The sequence below is a fragment of the Urocitellus parryii genome, chromosome 3 (assembly GCF_045843805.1).
Source record: "Urocitellus parryii isolate mUroPar1 chromosome 3, mUroPar1.hap1, whole genome shotgun sequence".
Lineage (NCBI taxonomy): Eukaryota > Metazoa > Chordata > Mammalia > Rodentia > Sciuridae > Urocitellus > Urocitellus parryii.
The window spans coordinates 27,685,346-27,712,821 of NC_135533.1; the positions used below are offsets into that span (position 1 = coordinate 27,685,346).

At 39.5% G+C, this 27,476-nt stretch overlaps 1 protein-coding gene across 1 annotated transcript in view; it reads left to right on the forward strand.

The window, feature by feature from the left end:
* Nucleotides 1-27,476, forward strand: part of Cdk14 (cyclin dependent kinase 14) — a 554,426-nt gene that overhangs the window by 400,101 nt on the left and 126,849 nt on the right. The window contains exon 11 of the mRNA XM_077796699.1: nucleotides 14,944-15,007. Within this exon, the coding sequence (XP_077652825.1) occupies nucleotides 14,944-15,007 (64 nt within the window). The remainder of the gene's footprint in view (nucleotides 1-14,943; nucleotides 15,008-27,476) is intronic.

Here is a 27,476-nt window from a genome sequence, read left to right on the forward strand (position 1 = left end):
ACCATATTCTGCCTTTCAAATGCCCCAACCCATGTGCAGTAGATGCTTCCATAAAAGACAGAGTAAAGAAAGGTGAACAAGAAAAGGAAAACCCAAGCCTTTCACCTGTCGGCAGCTTTCTGGTCCCACCTTGCTGTTGCTCCCCAGTGAACCGGTGCTAAAAATGCAGAAAAACTATTCACTTTTGACCACCCTTTACCCTTCCTCTATAGTTCTTGCTCCTTCTCCCAAGTCTCAGTTCCCATTTTGGTCTTGGTCTCAAAAGTCTCCATCCTAGCATTTCCAACCTGGAAGCCTCAGACCAACTTGTTTTTCCTTCTTTGGCTGGAGTTGCTTCCCCAGGCTACAACATGGGGAAGAGAGACCAGGAGCCCTGTTCTGCTCCCTGGGCTGCCTCCATCAGGGGACTGTTGTAATTTCCAAGGTCAGTGCATTTTATCACAAATGCCAGGGTGGTTTGTCTCTGTTGTTCTTTTCAGTTTACTATGAATTAATTGGTCTCTTGCGCATCAACCAGGAGACTCACTACTTGGTAGAGAAGTAGAAAATTATATTGTTTTTGTTTTTGTTGTTTTTGTTTCTTTTAAATATATTGTGAATCTTACACAACTCTCAAACTGTTGGAACACAACTCCATTTTCAGCACCAGTAATTTATATTTACACTGTGGAATTGTATCATGGTAATAGGTTAATAAAAACACTGCTGAGCTTTCAAATTGCCATTTTTCCTCCTTCCTGTAACACGGGCATAAAACTATAAATACAGATGCCCATTATTAGGAGAGCAGATGAACTTTTCTATTCACATAATAGTTTCACAGGAATTTGGATGAATTTTAGCAGTATAATGTTAAATTTTTAAAAACCATAAAAGATTAATGACAGCATTATATCCAATACATAAAATTTAAAATAATTTTTTATCCTGTACACAAACCTCAAAGTGATATATATTTTATAGAATAATCATCTTGTACACAAAACATAATTAACATAAAATATTTTATAATTAATATAAAATATTAGATGATCTCCATAAGGACAAATAAAGTTATATAAAAAAGAAGAGGCCAAAAATAATAAAAGTAAATCAAGATGGAACTTACTTCAAATTAGGGAGGGATAAGATTGGATATGAGTCCTCAGATGACCTAGCCCTTGTCTGGGATGGTGAACTCATGAGTGCTAATTGAAATAGAATTCTGTGCATCAGGTCTGAAGAAGGAAAAGAATACGAAATGCATTCTTTTTTCTTTGGTTTAAGATTCTGTTACGTTTTCCAGGGTCAAATAGTAATGAATCAGCCTTGGTTTTCATAGGAGATAGCCATATGGCAGTGTCACTCCTTGACTTTGAAACCAAGCAAGGGATGTCCAGGAGGTCAACAGAAACACAGCAGCACCTGCTGGGAGGAAGAGAGTCACTTAGCTAGTGAGGTCACCTGGCTGACCAGTGAGCTTCATCGGAGTGCTGGTCTTGCATACATAAGCTGTTGTACAAGTCTACTGAGATGAATTACAGTCCTATTAATAATGTCTCACAGATCTGTCTGTGTGCTGAGGTGGGAAGGGCACAAGATGAGGGATTATAAATCCCAGTGTTCTGGTTCTGTTCGTCTCTTCTAGGGAACTCACCATCATTGTCCTATTTCTTTGGGATGATGCACAATTCACGATATAGTAGGAATAAAATTGCAAACTGTAAAGTAGCTTATGTGAAGTTATCACTGCAACGAGACATGTTTCCATATCCTTTTCTGTTTGCTTCATATGTTTTAGATGTATAAATTACCCATTTTGAGTATCATTCCTCATAACATCTTATAAATGATTATTTACTTCATAGACTAAATATTGGATCCCCAGAGAAATTATGTTCTAATACTCAGAACCTTATTTTACCTTATTTGGAAAATGGGTGTTGCAAATGACATTAAGGATCTTGAGATGGGGAGATTATCTTTGAGTGTCCAGGAAGGCCATAAATTCAGTTATCAGTGTCTTCGGAAGATGGGCAGGTGGAGATTTAACACAAAAGAGAAAGTATTGTGAAAACGGAGGCAGAGATTGGAGTGCTGTGGCCCCACACCAAGGAATCCAGTAATCACTACAGAGCCTCAGAGGGAGCAAGGCCTGCTGACATCTTGGATTCAGCACATTGAAAGCAATATTGGACTTCTGACACCAGAACTGTAAGAGAATGTATTTCTCTTGTTTTAAGCTAACAAGTTTGTGTTGTTACAGCAGTCACAGGAAGCTAATACATTCACAAAATGTGTTTTTGAATATAATTTTAAAAATCAGACTTGAGGAGATCAAGGTTTCATAGTGTGATCAAAAGTTTGATGGCTTTGTCATACTTTATTTAAGTATGACATTTTTATACCTTTATTTAATTTATTTTTTTTATGATGTTGAGGATCGAACCCAGGGCCTCATACATGCTAAGCCAGCATTCTAGTGCTGAGCCACAACCCCAGCCCCTTAAATGTGACATTTTTTGAGGGAAAAATTATAACACTTTTGTGTCTCCTGATATTCGGTACACAAATATTACTAAGGACAACTATTTTCATTAAAAAAATAAGATGATGACCAATTTGAACATATTTACATGTTATACGTGATACATATGTTGTATCAAAATTTCAGTTGGCTTCCACTTGCAGCTGAAGAAAGGAGCATCAGAGGATGATGCTCTTTTATTATTATTTGTTTGCTACCATTTCCAGAAATAATTTGCCATAAAAGACACACAGGCTACAAGACTGTCCAAGCAAGTGGAGAGGAACAGGCATGTTGAGCTCTGATCTACAGAGCACAAAGCCACTCTCTCTGCAGCCATCATGTGAGGGAGCTCCTGATCTGAGGTGCCACACCACTGGACTGAGCTGATCCTCAGCCCCTCCTTCCAGATGCTGTTTGAACAAATCATTTTACATAAGTCCTCAAATGAAGGTGGACCTCACGACTTCCTCTCCACCACTTGTGCTTTTAGGTTGAAAAGTCCAGTTAGACAGAATCTTGCAAAGTCATGCTTCAGTGGGCTCTGAATCACCTGGGGCTCTTGCTGCACTGTAGCTTCAGATCCAGAAGCTTGGCAGCTTCACGGGTGGTGCTGATGCTTCTAGTGGAGGGACCACGCTTTGGGTAACAGGGCTCTGGCTCCTGCCTCAGGTCCCCCTCCCTGATCCTATTTTTCTGTTGGGAGGTGCTGCTCAGGCAGCTGGTCTGGTTCTTCTGCCCTTGCTTGGCAGCATGGCCCCCTCCAGCCTCTGTGTCTTCACCCTCAGGCTGCTGAGTGTTTGTACATTACAAGGCTGTAGCTCCTACCGCGCACAGCTGGAGACTGACAGTCTGAGACCCTGTCACAATAACTTCACTCAGTCTGAAAAGAATAGTCATTGAGATGAGAGTGAAATTGATGAGGGAATCAGAGTTTAGGGAGAAAGGGAATAGAAACAATAAGAGAAAAGAGAGAGCAAAAGAAAGAAAATGTAGTCAGGGAAAAACATTTTAAATGAGTTGCTTTTACTGTGCTTTTAAGAACATTTTCTGCACCTTTTTTTTTCTTTTTTTTTTTTTTTTTTTGGTACCAGGGATTGAACCAAGGGTGCTTAGCCACTGAGCTATATTCCCAGCCCTTTATATATATATATATATATATATATATATATATATATATATATATATATATATATATATTTATTTTATTTTGAGACAGGGTCTCCTTAAGTTGCTGAGGCTGGCTTTGAACTTGTTATCCTGCCTCATCCTCCTGAGCTGCTAGGATTGCAGGTGTGCATCACCATGCCCCACTGGATTATTTTAAAGTTACTTTTTCTAATTTCCCTAACAATCACCTGCTTCTTTTGTTTATTCATCACCTAAGAATCTTTTGTTGCTCTCTGGATCCAGGCCAGAAACTGGAATGAATGAATGAATGAATGAATGAATGAATGAATGAATAAACAAACAAATTAATAATAATAATAATAATAATAATAATAATAAATCCCAAAGCCACTTAAACAACAGCCTCTGATAGATCACCACTGAGCCAGCCAGTTGTCTAACACAGAGTGATATTAGAATCATTGGGGTGGCTTAGAAAATTCCACATATTTAGGCTGCTTCTTAGGCTAGTTAGAGCAGAATCTTTGGGGTGGGTCTCTTTTTTCCTTTTTCTTTTTAATGAGTACTTTTTTATGATCCCTAGATAGTTCCCATATCTGGCCAATACCACTAAGTCAGACCTTTGCTGTCTGGCTGGTAAATTGAACTTACATTCAACAAGATAATAAAATCTGTCCTTTACTTATTTTGGTTTCTTCCTCTAAACCTTGACTGTGTTAAAAACACTGCATAATATTTTGGAAACAGCATCTCCTTCCATCCAGTACCTTCAGCTGAGGAGCCAATATTCAAGCCCCTTTCTGAAGCCCCAATCACTTTCACTTTCTCAGTCCAGGAGCTCCCTCTGCTGGCAGTTCTCAGGTAGTGCTCGCTGCTGTACCATGTCACTGTGGGTTCTGGGGCTCTCTGCAAAACAACCCAGAATCCTCAGAATTGTAGCATTTTAAAGCAGTTTTTCTAAGTCTACATAAAACATTCAAGCCATTGTAAAAAATTAATAGTCAGAAAACTCTAATTCTTTCCCTTAGTACCTGTAAAAATATTCCCCCTAGATAGAAAATGGGGAAGGAAAGCTTTCATGTGTACTTCCTCTACCTTCCCTCATCTAATTCATCTAATTTCCTAGTCAACTCACTTCTCCATGCCTGTGCCATCATTTGTAATTTAAATCAAATAAAAACAAAAGTAAACCTATATTCATGACCTCATCATATCACCCAAATTATATATTGTAGTATTACATCAGAATTATAATCAGAAAGGGGAAAAAAAAAACAAGGGGGAGAAATGAATTACAGTAGATGGGGTAGAGAGAGAAGAGGGGAGGGGAGGGGGATAGTAGAGGATAGGAAAGGCAGCAGAATACAACAGACACTAGTATGGCAATATGTAAATCAGTGGATGTGTAACCGATGTGATTCTGCAATCTGTATATGGGGTAAAAATGGGAGTTCATAACTCACTTGAATCAAAGTGTGAAATATGATATATCAAGAACTATGTAATGTTTTGAACAACCAACAATAAAAATTTTTAAAAAAGAATTATAATCAGAATTATTGTATCAGTGCATGTGATCACTATGTTTCTGGAGGTAGAATTTAATCCTCATCACAATGCAAACTGTGGTGCAGCCCAACCCATGACTCTGCTTAAGCAGAGTCTCATAAGCACACTCATTCCATTTCAAACAGCCCTTGTCATTAGAACACCTTTCTTTCTTGTATACTAGTATCTTACCCATGGGTCCTTGTTTTCCTGTCACTCAGCACAGCATTAAGTCAGTCTCCAGTTGACAGTGCAGTAATTCATCTATTTGAAGTGTTGTTCTAAAGCATTTCTTTCTCAACAAGAATGAACATTACCAGTCAGCTTCATGGCCCAGAACCCTCTGGTCTTTCTGGGTATCTTCCATAGAGCACTGACTTATTAACTCATCTCTTTTCATGTGCAGCACCTGGTACTGGCACAAGAATCCACCTGTGCTCTGACTAGTAAATAGTATGGCCTAATGATTAAATCTGTATTCATTGTTTATTGCTTTGTAACAATATTACCAGAAATTGAGCAAGCTCATGCACATTTATCATCTTGCAATTTCTGTGGATCAGGACTCCGGGCATGGCCTAACTAGTTTCTCTGCTTTGTGCTCATACAACCAACATTGCAATCAAGGAATCAGCTGCAATCTTATGTGAGGTCAACTGGAAAAGGATCCACCTCTATGCTCGAGTGGTTGTTAGAAATATTGAGCTTCTTGCAGGCCTTTGGACTGAGGGACTCAGGTTCTTGCTGTCTGTTGCCTGAGGTCTTCCCAACATAGCTGTATGCTTCCAAAAAGTCAGTAATGGGGGAAGTCTGGGAGTAGGCTAAATATAATAGCACAATATAATCACACAAATGACATTTCCTCATCTTTCTTATATTCTATTGGTTAGAAGCATGTCACTGGTCCTAGGCACACTGGGTTTAATCCCCAGAAACCCTACCAAAAGCTTCTCAGGGACAGGAAGTGATGTCAATGAACACGAACTTATTTTGTCAGTCTGTGGCTAAAATCAACATACCCTGAAGCAGATGGTGCCCTCTGGCTGCTCTTCTCTGAATTCAGAACATGAACATATTTTTTCTGACCCATTTCCTGTGAATTTTGTTTCAAATTTGGATTAGGTAATTTTCTCATAGAAACTTGAATTAGGTCACTGGATTAGGGTAATTTCACAGGAAATCCAAGTCTCATCCAGTTTCCTGAGCAAAATGAAAGCCAGGGTGATGCTGGGCCTGCATTCCACGTGACAGCCACAGGCAGGAGCTGAGCGGTTGCTGCTCTGGGAGGACAGGCCTGCACCCTGCCCTCCCAGCTGCAGTCCTCTGGCCCTACAACCAGCCCTTTCCCTTAGTCACCTGCCTTCCTGGATCCTTGAAAATGTTGAATTCACATCCCTGTTCTTTCCCAGGAAAATAGAGTGCAGTAGGAGAGAAAGCACTGATGATTAAGTTAAAGAGACCTAGGCTCTACTTTTAAAAAAGGTAGTTTAAGGCAACTGATTCCTGCATTTACCTGTTTGTCGTTTATGAGAATCCTTCAGTTCCATTCAACAAATATTAAGTGCCTATTTTCTGCCACATACTTTGGAAAAGGGAATATAAAGAAAACAAATAAAAATAAGACCAAAAAAATCCCACTGAAAAATCCCAATGGAAAACAAATGGGTAAAATTTCAACTGTGACAGTTACTACCAGGAAGAACCTATACTGTGGGGATTCTGTTCTACTATGCAGGGGCATACTAGGGGCTTGGCTGGAAAAAGGGATGTTTCAACTCAGAGCTGAAAAATTAATTAACAGCTGATTAGATGGAGGGGTCACAGATGTTCGGGCTTCAGAACCGCATGTGTAAAGGCTCTGGGTGGAGGGAGAGCATGATAGACAGAAGACACTGAAGGACCAGTGTGGGCAGAGCATGAGGAGCAAAGGGAGAGGCACTCATGTCAGCTGGGGAAGACAGGTCAACAGGCCCAACCGGGCAGCGCCTTGAGGGGCAGACAGACGTACAAGATAAGATTTCTCCCAGAGTGAGGAGAAGCCACTGAACCTTTGAAGGATTTGATTCATGGAGTGGCACTTGATCAAGTTTGATTTTGCAAAGACAACTCAGGAATATGTATACGTTACTTGGAAGAGGACCAGAATGGAGGCAAGCAGACTGTTGGGAGAGCACTGGGCTCAGGAAATGATGGTAGCATGGTCACAGCAGAGGAGGGAAGAGGGTGGAGGGATTCAAGACCCCAGAAGGAAGTTAAAATCAGAAGAGTGGTAATGGAAATCACAGAGTGTGGTTGGAGGGTGGAGGCATCTCTAAAAATAACAAACCTGAAGAAGTTATTCAAGAACCTTCTGGGAATCCCATTCTTCGTGGTCCTTTGCTCTGGTCTGCCGGCCTGACTGGCTCTGAGGTAGTTATGGGATGTCCGCTGTACTGCACCATGAATGCTGAGGGTGAATCCAACAGGTCCTGTTCCTTCTTGGCATTAAAACAAATCAGGCCAGAAGAGTAGAAGCCAGCCAGAACCCTTCTGGGGTCCACTTGGTGGTTCTCCATACTCCAGCCTCCTCCCTCTTCCTCTCACCCTGTGGCTCCCTGGACTGGCTTTCTCACTCCACATTGGAGTGTTTGGCTGCAGCATCATACTTTTCATGGCTTAATATTTTTCTTTCAATCAACTCATTTCAAGTAATGCTATTTATTTGTTCATATCACTGCAGAAAGTAGAAAACCTTTATGAACTGGCATAAATTGAAAGTAAAGTAAAAATAAAATCAATGAAAAATCAGTAAGTTTATTAAATTTGATCTTCTCATCCACCCAGAATTCTGGGCCTGAGGCCTCCTTTCCTTTGGAGGGATGTGAACAAGCACCACACTGAGATTTTTTTTTTTTCTTGATGTTCTCAAAAGAATTGAAAGAGAATCAGAAAGGGAACAACTTTCTCATTATGAGAGTAAATATCATGTAATGTTCTGTTCATATCCTGAAATAATTTCCAGTGTAGGAGTACCATGTTCCACTCGAGGGAAAGCTGCTTTGGGCCAGGGGTTCTAAGGATGAGTTAGAATCAGCTGTGGATCTTTTGTACAAAGAGCAGATTTACTGGTTCTGGGCTGGAACCCAGCCAAAGGTATTTTTAAACAAATAATGATTAATGATAACAGAATATGGAGCCATTTAGGAAATTGAGATTATTCTTGGTTTTCATACAGATTGAAGGTCCACTGACTTTTCGTGGCAATAGCCATGATGCTAGCCTTTGAGTGCTGCGTGGATCTGTCCTGCCCAATGAAGAACTAAGTGGCCCTCCAGAGGCTCCTCTTGGTCAAACTCTTGCTGTCATCACCCAAGCCTAGAATCACCTCATTCTTTGTTTTTTTCATGTAAATACAGTAACATGTAAGAAAATAAGCACAGTACATATAAACATAGTTGTACTTAGAAGCACAAAACATTGTGCTTCTAATTGCTCAGTTTTAAGATATTAATTATTAATATACACTTAATTATATAGATACCAGCTAATAAGTAACTTCAGAAAATTCTGTCACTAAACAGAAATGCTACTATGAAGTTGAGTCTCCAATGCAACACAGATGAATTTGTTGTCTTTTGTAGTTGTGGCCTGAAATAAGGCAATCTGACATACAGATACAGGTATGCCACTATTTCACTTTGCCCTCCAGTGCCATCCCATCTGAGCTTTTTCCTATTTCAGTGCACATGGTATTTTGTTGTTGTTGTTGTTATTGTTTGTTTTTTTTCAGGAGCTTCTTTTAGGTCCTCTTCATGTGATGGCTATAATATCACATTGATTTTTTTTTTTTATAGTTGCATGTAGGTACCTTTTATGCTCTCTGAGTTCCATTTCTGGGGAGTAAAAAAGCCTTGTATAAAATGCTTTGTAAAGAGGAGGCACCTTGGGCTGGGGTTGTGGCTCACAGGTAGAGTGCTCACCTAGCATGCATGAGGCGCTGGGTTCGATCCTCAGCACCACATAAAGTAAAATAAAGATATTGTGTCCATCTACAACTAAAAAATAAATATTTTTTTTTAAAAGAGGAGGCATCTGGCACAGAGGGAGCCAGCATCACTGCTTTAGCTGTACCTTCTCCTGTGCACCTCACAACCCCCAGGTGAGAGCACCTGCCACATCCCATTGTAGCCCCTCCATGATCTCAGCTCCTGGTGTGCCTCCTCCATGCCAGCCTCCGGGAGTTCAGTGAAGCACAAATCTGACCTTGTCACTCCTGCCCCTCTTCTTTGTTCATTATCCATGTCTGTGGACCCGGAGCTGCCCCCTCCTAGGGCCACCACTTCACCCCAGCTGGCACACCCTGGAAAGAGAGATCTGGATCTTGAGAGAGAAAGTCCAGGTTCAAAAAGAAGAAAGAGGAGGAGGAGGAGGAGGAGGAAGAGGAGGAGGAGGAGGAGGAGGAGGATACTTAGACCTTTTCAGTATACATCTGGTAGTAAAAAGCAAATGATGAGAGAGAAAAAAAAAATGAGCCACAACCATGAGTTTCCAGAAGGGGGTGCCCAGGCCAGAACTGAATGGCCTGGCTGGACTCCCCTGGGCCCCAGTCCCCTCATGCATCCCCTCTTCTGCCTGGAGTCCTCTCCTGCTCCTCTGTTGGACAAACCCCTAGTCATCTGGATGGCTCAGTTTCAAGGCTGCCTTCTCTGGGCTGTCCCTGAGCTGTGCCGCCTCCTCATGTCCCTCTCAAGCACACGTGTGTCTGACCTTTGTTTCTGTCCTTGACTCTCTCCAGACTCAGTAGCTGTAAGGTGGTGCTTACTTTTTATAACTCTTGTCTTCTGTCCCTAGGAAAAGGCTGGGCATCTCTTTGGCACTCAGTATGTCTCTGTTTATCACATGGATAGGAAAATGTAATCAATCTATGAAGAGGTAATGTGAATAGCTACAAGATTTACAATGCACACGGGATGGATATCCAGTGAACAGTGAGGGCCCTTCCATCCCAGATTCCATCACCCATTGCCCCTTCCTAAGACCACTACTGCTACTTGCTCTTGCAGAGATACCCTGTGGCTGATCAAGTTATCTAGAGAGATGGAAGATGAGTACTTGATTCAAACATGCCATCGGCGTTTCCAAGGACTTCTGTGCTCAACGTGGCTGTCTTGGGGCATCTCCTCCTGTCCTAGGCCACCTTTGACTTCCTGCCTCTTTCCCCTTCCTCTGAACATACTTCATCCTTCCGCCCTCTGCCTTTTCTACCAACGTCCTCCTCTTAAAGGGTTCTTCTCACCACCATCCACAAACGTTTCCACCTCACCTTCCACCTGCCCTAATCCATAGCACATTGCTCATGCTGTTTTGGGTGGCACAAGCTCCAGGTGGCTCTTCTGCTCTCCACTGGCCATTATTCTGGGTGGGGAGCTCACCGTCAGGCAGAGTTAAGAAAGTCAACTTTCTCTCTGGCTCCTCCAGGAGCTTTACGCTGTCTCTTCCAGGGTAGGGTGGGTAACATCCCAGCAAGTTCTGCTGAGCCACTGCACAAATCTCTGTGGGACTAAGGATTCAGAATAATCTTCTAGAACCTAAAGCCATACAGCTATAAAGCAGTCATCATTTTAGAGGTATTCCATGTTTGGACTTTCACAGTTTAAGTTTTAAAATGATCTGTTCTTCTGTTGTTCTCCATTCCCTTACAGTTCTCAGTAAAGGCAATAATTTAAATCATCAGTGCTGCTGTGGTCAAGCTCATAAAACCCAGAACCCCGAGGTGAAAAGCCAGCACTTTCTGCACCACTTCATTAGTTCATAAGAGCAAGTCTGAGGTCATTAAGTCACATTATCAGAGTCAGGAATGTAGTCTTCCACCAATAAGGTGTATTCATCCAGTTTTTCTTAATATTCTTCTGGAAGATGTGTACGTGTTAACAGGAAAGTTATACCATTTTGTGGCTGGTATTCCACATTGGCTTTTTATAAACATATACACTGAAGAGTTCCAAATATTTCTCTCTTTCTGAAATTGCTTCCCAAGGTCCATATCTGTATTTCCTGATGCCCTTTACATCCTCTCTTTAGACCTGCAGGCATTTCTCACATTAAACAGGCCTCTACCCCTGAATCTGCTCTATTGCCTGCATTCTTAATTTCAGCTAATAATTTCTTGTTTGAATTAGAATTGGCTTTTTAATTGCTAGATATACTTTACACTATGACTCACTCTGCACATGCACACACATAGATATAACTTGAACAGAAGTTTAAAAAATATGTATCTTTATTTTATCTGTCACCCTCTGGTATCTTCTCTGTGTCTCATCTTTTGAAAAAGACTTATGTACCCCCTTATTCCTTTATTGGTTTACCTCTTCATTTGGCTAAAAGGTATTGTGTGCTCATGGGACTTGGGCTCTGCTTTGAGATGCTCCTATCAACTCTCTAGATGAAGTTGACAGTCTTCAATGACTTGCTATTTGATAAAAGCTGAAACATAGATCAAATGCAGCCTCTTTGAGCTCAATATTTGACCTAAAATGATATCCCAGCCTGCAGTCCAGTCACACTGACTTTCAGGCTCTTACCCAAATATACCACTCATTCATTCATTCATTCATTCACTCAGCCACCCAACATTTACTAAGTGTGTATTCTAGTGTGAGGCACATGGTGGGGTACTCAGTATCCAAATATGAATATCATGGTCTCTTCTCTGAGGTCGGTAATAGCGACAAGTAGTCTAACAATTACAAAGATTAGGTCCTATAAATGGAAGTCTGCACAAAGCACTCTGGGATCACAAAAAAAGTGAGTCATGACACGGACCAGAGAATACAGAAGTTCTGTCAAGTAGGAGTTCAGCTGGCCAAGTCAGAGGCAGGGCATTTGGGAAGAGGAATCGTCACTGGGAGAAGGCCTGGGGCATGGGCAGCCTGATAATTGGGGAAACTGAAATTATGTCAGTTCTAACCAGAATAATCTGCTCTCACTGCTGCCCCTTCTGTACTTGGTTACTCAGTTCTCACTCTCTTACTAAACTGTCCTCTGCCACACAGGCTTTCTCCCTGTTCCCAAAGAGACTCAAACAACACAGCCTTCTCTGGGCTCTCGCTTCACTGTCACACACCTCCAAGAGAGCTCTTGTTCTGTCAGAGGCAGCTCATCACATCACTGCTCCTGGTCATCTGCTACACTGGGCCAGGATCGCCTCAAAAAGGGCCCCAAGTCCCATCCTCATGTCTTCTGTGAGGGACAGGAAGGTGCACAATCATTATGCCCAGACTTAAGGCATAATGGATGCCTTGAATGGATATGTAGAAGACTTCTCAGCACATCCTTTGAAGACTTCCAGGGACATCATATGTCATAAGCGCACTTGTTTACAGATGTCATAACCACATTTTAAATATTGATGGCACAGATGCAATTTTCTTTATTACTGTTTTATTCACAAAACTTTTAGATAATACTCTTTTTCCTTCCCCATAGTGGAATTTATTAATCAGTTAATACAAATTAAAATCTTGTACCTGAGACAATACATACCCACTTTCCCTAGTGCTTTGGTAAACCATCATTGCTAAGCATTCATTTAATCCAAACTGCCCTTTCCAAAAAGGCTTTTACAGAAAGCAAAATTAATTTTTAATTCTTCTTCTTTTCCTTTGCCAACCTTCTGCCCACTTTGCATTTCCTGTGTAAATGCTCCAGGATTATTGGCAGGAGAAGCAATTGGGTCCGGAATCTCAATAGCCCAATCTGTAACTGAAAAAAAAAAAAATAAAAGGTCTGTGTATTTCTGTCTCCTGGTAATTTTTATGGACAACCATACTATCTGATAGCTACTTTGACAGAACACTAGATGTGGATGAGGATGACATCTAGTGAATAGTTTTGCTACCACAAGTACTGTAGAAACAGGGCCAGCCAGGTAACAATCATAGTTCATTAGGAACAAGAGAGCAGCATTCATGTGCTGGCTGGACTTTTCATTGTTTATTAAATTTCAGAAGGTCTATTTCATGTGATGGATTGGCTGCATTTGAGTTACAATTTTAGTTGAAAATTTCCTCCCTTTAGTAAAGTTTAGTGTGATGAACCCCTTTGTCCTTTATACAATACTCAGTGTGAGAACAAAGAGAAACCCCCCAGATAAGCTGCAAGCCCTGTCTGCAAGCTTGATTGTCTCCTTCTCTTGAAAGGGTGGTTGGGGTTATTGAAAAGAAAGGGAAAATGCCTTTTACAGAAACACTTTATCACAATTGTTTATGTCGGGCAGACAGTGCCTTTGTCTCTTTTCCTGTCTTACAAACTCTTCCTTCCCCCTGCCTTGCCCCTCCCCACCCTGTCCATCAATTATGAGACTTTGTTTGTGTAAATCTCCTGATTAATGTTAGCATTAATTAGTGTTTACAAAATTAACCAATTTTTTATTTCAAAAAATAATTGTATTATCGTGTGTGCAATTCAGTGTGTCAGTGAAGAACATAAATACGTAGGTGCCCTTGACTTCTGCTCCCTGTGTGTGCCAAAGTTTACTGATTGCCTAATAATGACTGCTAATCCTCAGAAGTAAAGAGAATATACCTTATTTCCTCCTATAATATTTCCCCTTCCTCCTCCTCTCTTGCCATTCTCCAGCTTTATTTATCTCTTGCCCTTTCCAATGTTTTCCCATCAGAGCTTGAATGACAGAATCCAGCATTGACTCTCTTAAGTGGAGAGTCACTGTGGGGAAAGTGGGAAGTGGGCATTCTGCATTCTCCCACAAAGCCACTGCTTCCCTGACCTGACCCTTTTCTACAGATACTTTGAATAATATCTAATACTTACAAAGTGCCCACTGTGTACCTGATGGTATTCGCCACACAGATGAGTCAGGTGCTGTTATCACCCCCTGCACCCTACCCAGTTTGCATATGAGGAAATTGAAGCTCAGTGAGATTCTTTCTTGCCTCAGTTTACATGGTTAGATAATAGGGGAGCAAGGATTTGAACTCAAGGTGTCTGTCTTCAGCATCTGTGCTCCTAACCCTTAAAATTCACTGTTCTCAATCAACGGTTCACCGTGATCTTGGAGAATGAGCCCAAGGGAAAGTGGCACTGAAGATTCAGATTGAGTGTGCCTAGTTATGGTGAGCTGGAATTGCTCTTGGATTCCTTTTGCCAGGTCTAACATTGCGGTGATAGGAATGTAGATGGGGAAAGAAAGTGGAAGTTGTAAAAGGAGAAAGTGTATGAAGAATAATATGTTGGCAAGAGGAAACCTTAAATCATATAGTTTAACTTTTTAACTGTAATGAGAGAATTTGAGCACGCTAAGCTGTCACTCTTGCATCTTTGAAATGTTATGATATTCAGACAAAAATGAATGGGAGAAATGACAAAGTTCTCAAAACTGATAAATGATGAGACATGATACTGGACTGAAGGCAAAAAGCTCATGAAAGAATCACGAGGGATACAGATGTACTTTATTCAGGCCCATGAAGATGACATCTTATGGTTTCATTCCTTGGCGCACTTATTATGTTTGGGTTGATAAAATATAACAGATTTACTTGTCTTGTCATGTTCAGCTGCATTTGTCAGAACACAGAGAGTCATCTTGGGTGGCTCTTTAGCTGGATTTGTTTTTACAGAAATAAAATCCCTGGCACATGATAATGGAAAAAAAAATCCAGTTTCATAATATGCAGTGTACTGTTTTACTACACTTGAGAATTTTGAGTGCTTTGGAAATAATAAGTCTGTTTTCACAATTTCCTGCTCTCCACTAGGTTCTTGGAACACCAAATGAGGACACATGGCCTGGAGTCCATTCTTTACCACATTTTAAGCCAGGTATGTTTCATTAATTACAAATACTAAATACTTCCTATTGCGAAGGGTGAATGTATAAATGTTCACTCTCAAGTAATGTATTGCCTTGAAAATGTCTGGTTACTTTTTGCTTCATGAATTTTAAGCACTAATGAAGTTTCCTTTTGATTTCACAAGTATTTGTACAAATAGGGACAAATATGAGAGACTTTCACCATGTGAACTCTGGGTTGACCGCATGGTCTTGTGGTCATTTCATTATCGATTCAACCAGCATCCTTGTCTATAAAAACAAAATTCAAATTGGAGCTCTACAACTCAGTTGCTTCACTTCTTTTAATAATGCTGGGAAAAGTATTAAATTGTAAAAAGGAAACATCACAATTTGATTTATTTTTACAAAACTAGTAATATATGGTCAATTAATTTTATTTAAATATATAAAATGTTCTGGGTGCCCCACTCTATAGAATTTGGTACATTTCAATGCAAAATATGTAAATCCCTAAATTTAGAAATCTGAAAGAGCAGAACTTTAAAAATAAGTTGTCACTTTTTCCATCACCAGTAGGTGGCAGTCATGAAACTTTCAGTTTTAATAATTACAGGAAAATCTCAGTCTGCTTAATTCTTGAGGGATGAAAGATTTGGAACTTGAAATTTAATAAAATCTGGTAAAATGAATTATTATAAAATGATTCTCTTCTTTTTGTTGTTGTTTCTTTTCTCAAATACAAAACATGGTTTATGAAATGCAGACCTACCATAAAATTACTGAAAGAGATTTTATGGAAGATCTAATAGTCCATTATCCTATTACAGAAAAGAGTTATGAATAATTTCTGTTAGGAGAGCCAAGTATATTCTTCTTCTTCTCTTCCCCTCTTTTGGGGACTATCAGGAATAAATTATCAATTCTAAAGAACGACTGAGATGGGAAACTATTTTTATTCTTAATATTTTTTCTTCTGAAAGTATACAGTGTGCTGAGAATTCTTTTATCTTCTTCAGCAGCCCCAAAGACTCTTTGTACTTATTCTGAAACTCTTAAATGACTTCTATGTTCTGAAATACTCTAAAAACTTAACAATTTAATATGGATTTTTTTTAATTTCTTATTTTTTGTAACCAAGCAAGAAGCATCCTCAAACAGATCTGCTTGTTCCTAGTGGGTTCTAAGTGAAGAACATAGCTTTTCATAAATGTTCCAGTTGCAGGCTCTTAGAGAAGGTTTGCTTCTCATTAGGATTTAAAATTTTGTCCTAGGGAAATAAAATAGAAGAATTTGAGGGGCTGGACTATAGCTCAGTGGTAGAGCGCTTGTCCAGTCCTGAGTGCAATTCCCAGCACTGCAAAAAACAGTAAAAATAAAACTTAAAAACATTTTAAATGAATAAAGTTAAATGCAGAAAGAAAAAAAAAAAAACAAGATAGTCATTTGGCCTGCCAAGTTTCTAGATGAAAAAGCTGGAGTAATTTGTCTGTTATGGTGTGAGTAGAAGTTAATCTCCATCAATAGCATACACGAGCATTTATTAAATATATTCTGGAAAGTTCTGCGTGATGTAGTGTAAATTAAGCTAACAGATTGTGAACCTTATGAGACCAGGGACTATTCATAGTACATATTTGGCATCAAAAAATAATTGTTGCTCTGAATTATACTGAATGTTTAAACAGACATTATGTATGTGACTCCTTTGGTCAATATATATAAATTGGAATACACATGTTTAGAGTTATACGTAAGCACTCACCAGACACAAAACACACACCAGGCAGCAGTCCAGAAGGGCACACACTTGAATGGCATAAGGCATGGGTGCCGCTGAGCTCATGCCACATTCCAAGCACAGCTTGACACAGAGTGCTAAGTGCTTCCTGAGTTGATTTGACAGGAGTCAGGTGGAAACCAGCTTACAAATAGGCAAAAGCAGCAGATCTACAATGACCTCCATGAAGCGCTAGACAAACCATCAGGAGAGACCTGGTCTTGACCTCACAGACTCCATACTCCAGGGGGAAAAAAATACACTTTCCTGAAGAAGAGTATCAGTGCTAAGACCTGCCTGTGCCGCCCCGCCCCACCTCCTCATTCTACCCCAAGAGAGCCTTAGAAAGTCTGAGAGGAATACAAAATCCAAGCCATGAAGACATACTTTATTTTATAATAGATAATAAATTTAAGCAGCTTGAGAAGTCGAACAATGTGAAAAGGAACATAAAGCAAAGCCTTTTCCTTCTCTGCTCTCCATCTGCCAGACCACCTCCAGCCCCCAGAATATTCATTTCCTATTTTTCTTTCCTTTATGTAAATATAAGAAATTATGAATATATAGGTATATATATATATGTATATGTATTATATATGTATGTGTATATATATAATATATATGTATATTTTATATATATACATACATACACATACATATTTTCCCATGTTAATGCTTCTTGTAGGTCTTCTCATGTCACTGCATAGAGAAGGCTGGTGTGGTTTTCTTCTCTGTTGTGCAGATTTAACCTGTTTTCTAATTACAGTCATTTGGGTATTGCTATTGTTCTACTATTAGAAATTTTAATGCAGTTAAAATCTGTGGACGTTCACATATACATATACATTGTGTGTATGCAGGTGTATCTGGAAGGTGAGTTATGAGGAATAGGGTTAAAAAGCCAACAGGCATAAACTTACAACTTTAAACACTTCTGCCAAACTATTGTGCAAAGGAGCGACACCCCTTGCCTCTGTTACCAGCAAAATACATGGGAATGCTGCTTCTCCACAGCATCTTCTCTGCCCTCTAACAGAGCGTAGTCAAATGCAATTAAATGACCAAAAGTGTCCCAACCTCATTTTAGCTGTAGTGATGGGCTTGGCCTCTTGTCACATGCCTGAGGATCACTTGCATTTCCTTTCCTGGCATTTTATTTTATCTTTTGCCCAATTAACAATTGCAAGTTTTGTGTCATTTTCTTATCAATTTCCAGAAGTTCCTAGAGAAATTCTTCCTTTATCTATGAAAAGTTTTTTTGCTTTTCAGAGATTAAACAAAATGATCTTTTCTAATTTTTAAGCTTGCCGTCCTCACTCTCATTCATATCTTCCTTAACTTATTTAACCAAATAAATTTTGCCTCAAGATAAAGAGCCCATAGTATTTGCAAAGGAGTTCAATTGTTATTTTTTAACTAATCTTTATGATTCATTTCCATAAAATCATTTATTGATTCAACAATACTTATTGAATATCACTTGTATGTTTGGGTGCTGGGAATATTGCATTGAACAAAACACAAAAGATCCCTATCAGGAGAGAAACATGGTAGTGAAATTTATTTATGCTCTATTCAGTGATGGCGAGTACTATGGAAAATCAGAGCAAGAAACATACAGGGAAGTCCCAGGGAAGGGCTGACTTGCAATTTTAAATAAGGTAATCAAGGAAGGCCTCTCTGGAAAAGTGATATTTGACTGAAAGACCTGAGGGAGAGAGTCATGAAGATGTTTAAGGGAAAGACTTTGCAGATAGAGAACAGCAAGTACGGATGCCCTGGAGTGGGAAGGAGACAGTTGCAAATGAAGCCACAGAGAGCAGGGACTGGGAGCAGGTCACAGAAGCCCTGAAGGCTGCTCTGAGCCCTTCTGAGTGCTTCTGAGTATTAGAAAGCTCTGGAAGATGGTGAACAAGGGGCAGCAGTGAGGTTACCCTGGCTGTTGCTCTGAGAACTGGAGGCCATGGAGAAGCAGGAGAGTCAGGAGGCTGTGACTGGAGTCTAGGAGAGAAAGTGAATGCACCATGACTGAAATGAATGCATTCCCAGCTCTCCCACTGTAGCTCAGCAGTGAGCATGTTTCCTCTTAGAAAACACAGTAAAATGAAGAGTTGTTTGAAAAATAATTGTTCAAGTAGTAAAAGAACAGTTTATTTTTTATATTTAGACTGTATTCATCCTCTTCTTTATTTACATTTAGTTTAACTCAAAGTTCATTTACCTAAGTTTATTCCTGTAGCAATTCAGCAACCACCAGCCACACTGCATTATGGATATGCATGTCTATATGTGTATGTATGTGTGTGCATGTATATACATGTGCAATACTGCATATGTACATTACATATATAATATACACATACATATATGGATGGAGGTGAAATGACTTTTGAGTAATAAGTGATGCTTGGCAGTTTTTGTTATAATACATTAAAAAAAAAAACTCCTTACATACACATTTGAGGGATTGTTTGACTTTTCAGAATGGTGGTAACCCCAGATTAGAGCAGAACACACATACACACTTGTTCTCCAGTTTGGTGGAATCAGCATGACTGATGGAGAATTCTGTGAGGGCTTGGGAACTTCCCCTGTCAGCAAGAACCCTGAAGTTGCTTGAGAGAGGAGTAGTGATGTTTGCTTGGGCTCCTTGGACTACTTAAACAAAATGAATGTTTGAGCAGGATGAAGCCACAGGGACCCTCTAGTTTGGCTCTTGTCAAGTTAGGAATCTGAGATCTATAGAGGTGAAGCAACTCCCCTAAAATTATTGTCAGAGGTTGAAGTAGATCCCAGGTCTCCTTGCATCCCAGTTCATACACATCTCAGAGTATTCTTCTCCTTGATATGTGGACTACAATTTCTTATTGGCCACCTTCTAAAGGCCAGTCCACTAACAACTGGTCTGTTTTTTAAAATTCAGAAAAGTAGAGAGGATTTGATCTCTGTGTTTGGTAAAATATGTGCACAGAACCTCCAACAACACCTTGGATAAGGTGGCTTTGTATCAACATAACATGTAGACTCCATGTATGGTACTTTAGTCACCTTTTAAATATTTTCAACAAAAAGGGTATTCAGCAGTAATTTAATGACAAGTTATTATTCAGGAGATAAAAAAAGAAGACACTGTAAAGTTCAGAGAGGAAAAAATGCTTGCAGACCAGAAACAACTAAAAATAATGGAATTTATAATGAAATAGTTCAATTTTCCAAAATCAATCATGGGAACAGGGCATTTCCAAAGTGAATGTATTATTTCCAAGGGAAAGTTAGTTATCCAGTGCAAGAGGATGTTTGAATGTCTTACAGCGAAGGAAGTAAGGTGCACACAGAAGAACTTAACCATTGGGGGAAGAGGGAGGAATAGCAGTTTGTTAAACACAGGATGCCCACAACTAAGCCTGCACATATGGTGACCTTGAAGGCAACATTTATATATGGACTTAGTTGTAATCACTTTGTAATTAAGTGTAAAACTTTTTGATATGGTTTAGATATGAAGTGTCCTTCAAAAGCTCATGTGTGAGACAATGTAAGAAAGTTTAGAGGTGGAGTGTTTGGGTTATGAGAGTTGTAACCTAATGTATGTATTAATCCCCTAATAGGGGTTAATTGGGTGGGAACTGTCGGTGGGTAGGTCAATGGGTGTGCCTTTGAGGTTTATATTTTTTCCGTGGTGAGCAAAGCTCTCTCTCTCTCTGCTTCCTGGTGCCATGTCCTTAGCTGCTCTTCTATTCCATACCCTTTCTCCATGATGTTCTGCCTCACCTTGACCCAGAGTGATGAAATTGGCCACCTGAGGACTGAAACCTCTGAAACTGTGAGCACCAGAATAAACTTTTCCTCCTTTAATTGCTCTTGTCAGGCCTTTCAGTCATAGCAGTGAAAAAGCTGACTAAAACACTTTTTTAAGTTCTGCCTATTCACAGGTGAAGACCTCAAACCAAATAGATTCAGGCTTTTAATTCCAGAGGGAGTCAATGATTTCAGCAGTAGAATACCATGGTGATAACATCTTTTATTTTATGCTGTATCTCATTACTCACAAGACTTTTTAATATATTATCTCATTTGACATTCAGAATATCTCTGAGTTATTATAATGTTATTATTCTAGGATCATCATCCCATTTTACCAACAAAGAACCTGGGAGACTTAGGCTCAGGGAGCTTGTGTGGCTTGCCCAAGGCTTCACCCCTCCAGCATATAGCAGAGCCAAAACCTAAACCTGGGTCTTTCAGTCCTAAGCCTGCTATACTTACTGACGCTCCACCTCTCTTTAAGAGAGCTTTCATGCATGCAGACCTGGAGCCATGAGAGAGAATTGTCAGGCTCTTTTCAGCTCTACCTTGTGGTATTTCTAAAAGATCCATGTCTTCACGTAGATACGTTAACCCACCCTTCCCCAGTTAAGTGTGGGCAAATTAATGATTCTTAAGCCATTCAGACCTAGATCTGTGCTTCCAACAAACTATCAAATCCAAAGTGCTCTCTGAGAAAGTTTAGTCCCACTACGCAGCCTCCGCACCCATGTCAGGAAATGCCACTCTTATCCTTCCTGCACCCTAGGAGCTTGGAACTCTCAGCATCTATTCACACTGTAGGCTTTTCTAGGGTCTTTCAGAAGAGAAAAAGCTGTGGAAGCATCGGAAATTGTTTTTGGGGTGGGATACTCCATGAAGGAAGGCCAGAGGGGAGGGCATCTTTATGTGACCTTTTTGCCCTGTATGGACCACAGCTGCAGAGAAGGGGACACCTGTAGTGTGCAGAGAAGTACCTTTCATTTCCCTCCAGAAGGATTGAGTTGGCTCTATCCAGCTCAAAGTCTCCTGTGGAACTTAATTAAAATAATCCATTTTCATATTTCCTTCATTCATTACTTATTATTTATACTCTACCTATTTTCAAGATTTGAGCCAGTTAGCATAATGGGTATAAAAGTGTTTCTAAATTATTAGGAGCATATAACTACAAAATTATGTTTAGATATGTGTCCTGCCCAGCATGATGGATGGTGCATGCTTGTAATCCTAGAAACTGGGGAAGCTGAGACAGGAGGATCACAAATTCAAGGCCAGCTCCAAAATGTAGAGGCCCTCAGCAACTCAGCAAGACCCTATCTCAAAGTTAAGAGAGAGAGAGAGAGAGAGAGAGAGAGAGAGAGAGAGAGAAGAGAGAGAGAGAGATATGAAAAAAAGAGCTGATCAGGATGTGTTCTCACTCAAGCACTGTAGGGCTGGGCATCATCTCTGTCTGTCTCAGGTCTAGGCAGAATTTTCCCAAATCTCCTCAGTCCTCAAGGACGGCCTGGGCAACTCAGGAACACCCTGTCTCAAATTAAAGTATAGAAAGGGTTGGGGATGTAGCTCAGTAGCAGAACACTCCTAGGTTCTCTAAATAAAGAAAAATAAAAAATATATGTTCTCTGCCTGGTGTTTTTTTTCCCCCCCCACTTGCTTTTTTACATTTTACTTCAGAAATTTTTTCTTCTTTCTTTTTAGGAATAGCAACTATAATGATAGTGGGCTAGGTCTTATACAAGAAAATAACTATGTGATAATTGCAAAAAATGGAATTAGTTTAATAATTATCATGCAGATATCTTGTTCTTATCTCAGTTTTTTTTTTTTTTTTTTTTTTTTTTTTTTTTGCTCAAATATCTGTGAGACTCATTGACACTAGATTTAGGACATTCAGAACTCACTCTGCCCCTCAGCCATCACCTAAGTCAACTTTGCTATTCCTCCTCTCACAGATAAATGCCACTCAGTCACATAGTGAAAAGTCAGTTAATTGATCAATTTGTGAGCTGCATGCACTTTAGAGAGCAGAGGCGGTTACTCCTGTAAACCTGACAGGAAGGGTAGACTGCCTTTACTTTCTGATGGTGGCAGTCATACTGGGAGGTCTCTGGGGGCTGCAAGTTGGAAAGCAGATGCTGAAGTTGAGCGTCTGTTTAACCAGCAGTGACCAGGCCTTACATCAGGTTACTAAGCACTTGCTGGGTGTAAAGATACATTCGTGAACAAAGCAGGGAACCGGCTCCCTACCAAGCTCACATGCCAGAGGGGGAACTGTAACAGACAAATTGCAAGTTCCAAGTGTGGCTGGAGAAGTGTGACCACAGTGAAAGCAGCAAGGCACAGTCTAGAGGGACAGGTCCTTGAAAAGTCAAGGAGAGGAATTGGAATTTTATTTAAAGTGTGAGAAGAATCACTGGAGGGTTTTGAGCAGGGGAGGAAATTGATGTTCTATGTTTCCTAAAGGATATTCCTGGCTTCAAAATGTCACAGACCTGTTTTAGAGCAGGAAAAAGGTTTCATCTCAAGTGCAAACTCCTCTTGATTGGTCATTGCCAACTGTGTTTCTGGATAAGCACATACTGGTTCAGAGGGAAACAGGTCACACCAGTGAGCAGCAATGCCACAGATACAGGGATGTTTCCGCGTATGTCCTTGGCTGACCAGGGATTTTAGTGAAATGTCATGAGTGTGGCCAATTATGTAAAATAAAAACAAATACAAAGCAGCCAGAAGTCTTATTAAAATATCTCAAAAATGCAAAAGTTCTTCTGCAATAGGCAGATGACATCCATATGAATTGTAGAAATCCCTTTCATTGCAAATCGGGCACTATCTGTACCTGCTTTCTCTGTATCTGCTTGAAGAATTTCCCATTTTCACTAGAGGGTGTGTCTAATGATAGAGACAAGCAGAAGGTCTAGAAAATGCCAGAAAAAAATGCAGCATTTGCTGAATGATAATTTTCTAATCTCTCCTACCAGGTCTTCTGATTTATAGGCTTGTCAGCAACTCCTGGCTAAGAGAAGTGAATCAAATTCATCTTTTTTACTATTGTTTAAAAACCCCATTAGACTATTATTATAGGACTCCTTCAAGACAGATTCATGACTATGGAATAATAATTATTATGCTAATATATAGATGAAATAAAAAAGTGGGTTTCCATTATTTAAGATGTAAGTTATATTTTACTCCCCAAATATTCAAGTCAGAGCAATAAACTGACTACAAATGACTAGTGTAGTTGTAAGAACTGATGAAATTTTCTTCACTTACCACCTGTCCTTGATGTAGTGCAGTTGGAGGGCACCTTTGTAGCTTAGAGACAATGATGTTTGCAATGGATATCATTAAGAAAGGACACACGTGCGTGTGCCTCTGGAACCAGCTTTATATCTTCAGTTAATACTCTCTACTGTGAGAAAAAAGGACAGCTGTTACTCTCTCAGAATGTCTCAGAATGCCAACCCTTGCTTCCTACAAGTGCATTACACTCACAGAGTTACATATCAGGGTAGAGGAGTATCAACATGTTTGGGGTTGTCATTCATTTAACTGTTTCTTCAAAAGGAATAATTCCTTCAAAAGGGATAGATTAAGTATTTACCTTCCATGGAATATTACTGATTTCTATCTATCATTTGTCTCTCAGATGTATCTATACCTAACTGTATAAAGGTAACCAGTTTTTCAAACACATTGTTATTTGTAAGGGTTATGGTGACAGTAGTAATGGCTGACAGATCTTCAGCATTTGTTATCAGATGTTGAGGTGCATTTTCTCAGTACACATTCACAGTAACTCTGTGCCATAGGAACTAATCTGATTTTGATCTGTGATCTGGACAAACTGAGGTACTGTAATATATTCATAGTCACTAGAACTTAGAAAACACATGCCTCACATTTCCAATGAACATAAGACAGGTTTGTTCTAGACATGAGAGGGAATTAGGGGTGGGGAATGTCCAGAATCTTTAGTTTGCACAGATGTTTTTACTGCTTCTAAAGGAGCTTCAATCTAGTAGCACTGCTACTAGCTTTGTGCACTTCAGGATAAAACTTCAAATCTCTTCCAACTGAGACCCAAAGAGGTATCATGGTACAGTGACTGAGAGCACAGGCTAGAGAGATCCAGTCAGCCTAGGTTCAAATCTTAGCTCTGCCCCTTATGAGCTGTGTAACACAGCCAATTTTGCCCGATGTCTCTGTACCTCAGTTTTTTCTACCCCATAGCATTTCTATGAGTATGAAAATGAGTTAATATTTGCAAACCACATAGGACATAGGAAATGTTTGTTAAATATCAAATTGGGAGACTTGGGTATCCCAACTCTTTGGTAATGGCAGGTTCAACTTCTTCCACCAGCCTGCATCATGGCTTCAGGCAGCTCAGCCTTTCTGGCCTCTTGGCTTGTGTGTGTGTACCATGATGTGGTTAGACCACTTGATTGCTCAGGTCCTGTCTCTCCTACAGCTCTTCTAGAATGTACAGATTCCACCCCACTTCTGGTTGCTTTCATTCCTCCTCTGGAGAATGTTTTTATACTTTCTTTTCTAGTAGGTATGGTCATTGTTATTTGTGAATAGTGCATTTTAGACATTAACAAATGCCTAGGTGATTGCACTTTATTCTCTAGAGAAAAAGACCTTATGGAAAGAAATGTTCTATGACTTTTAGGTTGAGCAAGATGTTGACTGGTTGAACACTTCATCCAGGAACGTGTACTTACAAACTCATGTTTGTACGTATGCTGTCACATTAAGAATGTTTGATGAGCATGGAACTTTTGCTTCTAGAAGTTGCTCAAAGATGACTCATTTTAAAAAGCACACCACTGGGAATTGAAAGACGATTTGCTGTAGCCAAGGAAGATTAGGATGCTGTCTCTCATTTTTAGGAGAGAAGATGGATGCTGAGCATTTTAAAGTTTATCCACTTGGTGACAGTGACAAGACAGTGCAGTTGTGTTCAGCATCAATGTGTCACACCAAAGTTTCTTGCTAATAATGTGTTAAATCTCAGCCATTATATATTTTGGAGATATCAACTGTTTTAAAGCTGTGAATTACAGTCATATAAAGTGGATAAATTGTAGTTATATGTGCTTCTAAAATGGGTGTTGCAAACACTGTACTCTTTTGAAGTTAAGATATCTAAAATCCTCAGTTTGGAATAAGGCTGACCTTCCTGTTCCAAGGAAACTCTCTTTTGCTTTACACAAATTTTGCTTATGTTCCAGGGATTATAGACCCAGCTCTTTATATCTTAATCAAATTATTAGCTGAACTATCCACTACCAGCTTGGTTAATATGAGAAAGTAAAATATGCATACAAATTTTCATGAATATTTATGAATATGATTTTCTTCCACTGAGGGCCCATTAGTATTGGTTTGCATTATTTACTGTAGTCTATTTATGCCTTTGCATGCTTTCTGCAGTATTGTATTCACAGTGCCTTGCAGACAGTAGCCATGCAATCAATATTTGTGAAATCGTGATAAAATGAATGAATACTTGCACCTTCAAATTCTTCCAAAAAGATTTGAGGATATTATCTGTTACATAAACAAATAATTAGGGCGATTGTTTGAAATGTTACTGAAGTGATTCATGACTGTGTTAATTGTTCACCCTTATAAAGGACTGGATCCTTTTTCTTCCACCAGAGTAATCCCAAGAGAGGCCTTGGGTTTAACACTTCTGCCAGATGAAAGGGGCAGGGCTGGGGAGGGGAACACTTTAGAATGGCTAGGCTCATCTAGCAGTTATACTTTCTTACCAGCTCAACTAGAGTAAATGTATTTATTATAACACAAAATAATCCTAAATTTAAATTGCTAATAGTTGAATAAAGTGATTTAAAGGAGTGAACTATAAAGAACATCTAACGGTATATATGGCATTTTGGAAATACTCATTTTTATACTGACTTAGAAACTAAATGCTTATTCCACAATATTAGTATATTTTATGATATCTCGTACATTTGCAAAATGTATACTAAAGCTTGAACCCTTTATGGTGTCCTTTCTATTGCCATCTTTTCCTACTAAAGAAATGTGTTAGATAGGAATCCTGGTTCAGCCTTTCAGCTCCTTTGCTTTACTGCAGGCTTTTTTATTGTTTTTTTTTTAGGGAGGGGGGTCAAATATTTTTTTACTCACATGTTCTCCCATTATTAGAATTAAAAACACAGCAGAATCTTATAAGATACAAAAATGTTAGTGAAAAGAGAATGAGGAGAATAAAATTTAAAATTAATCTCCTGGAGTATACACAGTGCATACCCATAAATAAATTAATAAAATCAGTTTAGGTTTTATCTTCAGGTAAGTTAGTTTGTTTTCATATATAAGGTGCATAAGACCCGGCTCTTTTAAGTTGGGAGACGTTACAATAAGTAGCATTGTTCTCCAGTTGTTTTCTCTGGAATGTCTACAATTTGAAGGTATAGGCACTGGGTTTGAGAGAAAACCTTTTCAGCCTTCTGTCCCCTCCCACCTCATGTGGCATAGCAAGTGATTTCTTCTCTGCAGGCTCTTCTCCCTGGTCTCCCGCTGCGTGGAGATCATCCTCTGCAATGTCCCTGCAATAAGAGGAGAAGGTGAAAATCAGCCTGCAGGTTTAAATTAATTGCACTCCTCAGTTATGCTATGAGTTGGCCAACACTTTAAATAACGACACTCTAAACTCCTAGTTTAAACATAATTGGAAAGAGAAATTTGACATTAAAGTGGGAAGAGTAAACTTAACTGAAGGTGAATAGTGTAAAACATTCCTATGCAAGTGCTTGAATAATTTGATAAAGCTATTCACAGGCTGTTGACTATTTTATGAAATACACCTGTTATGGGTTTGGAGCACTAACTTAAACATCTTTTTTTTTCCAAACCTTAATGACTAA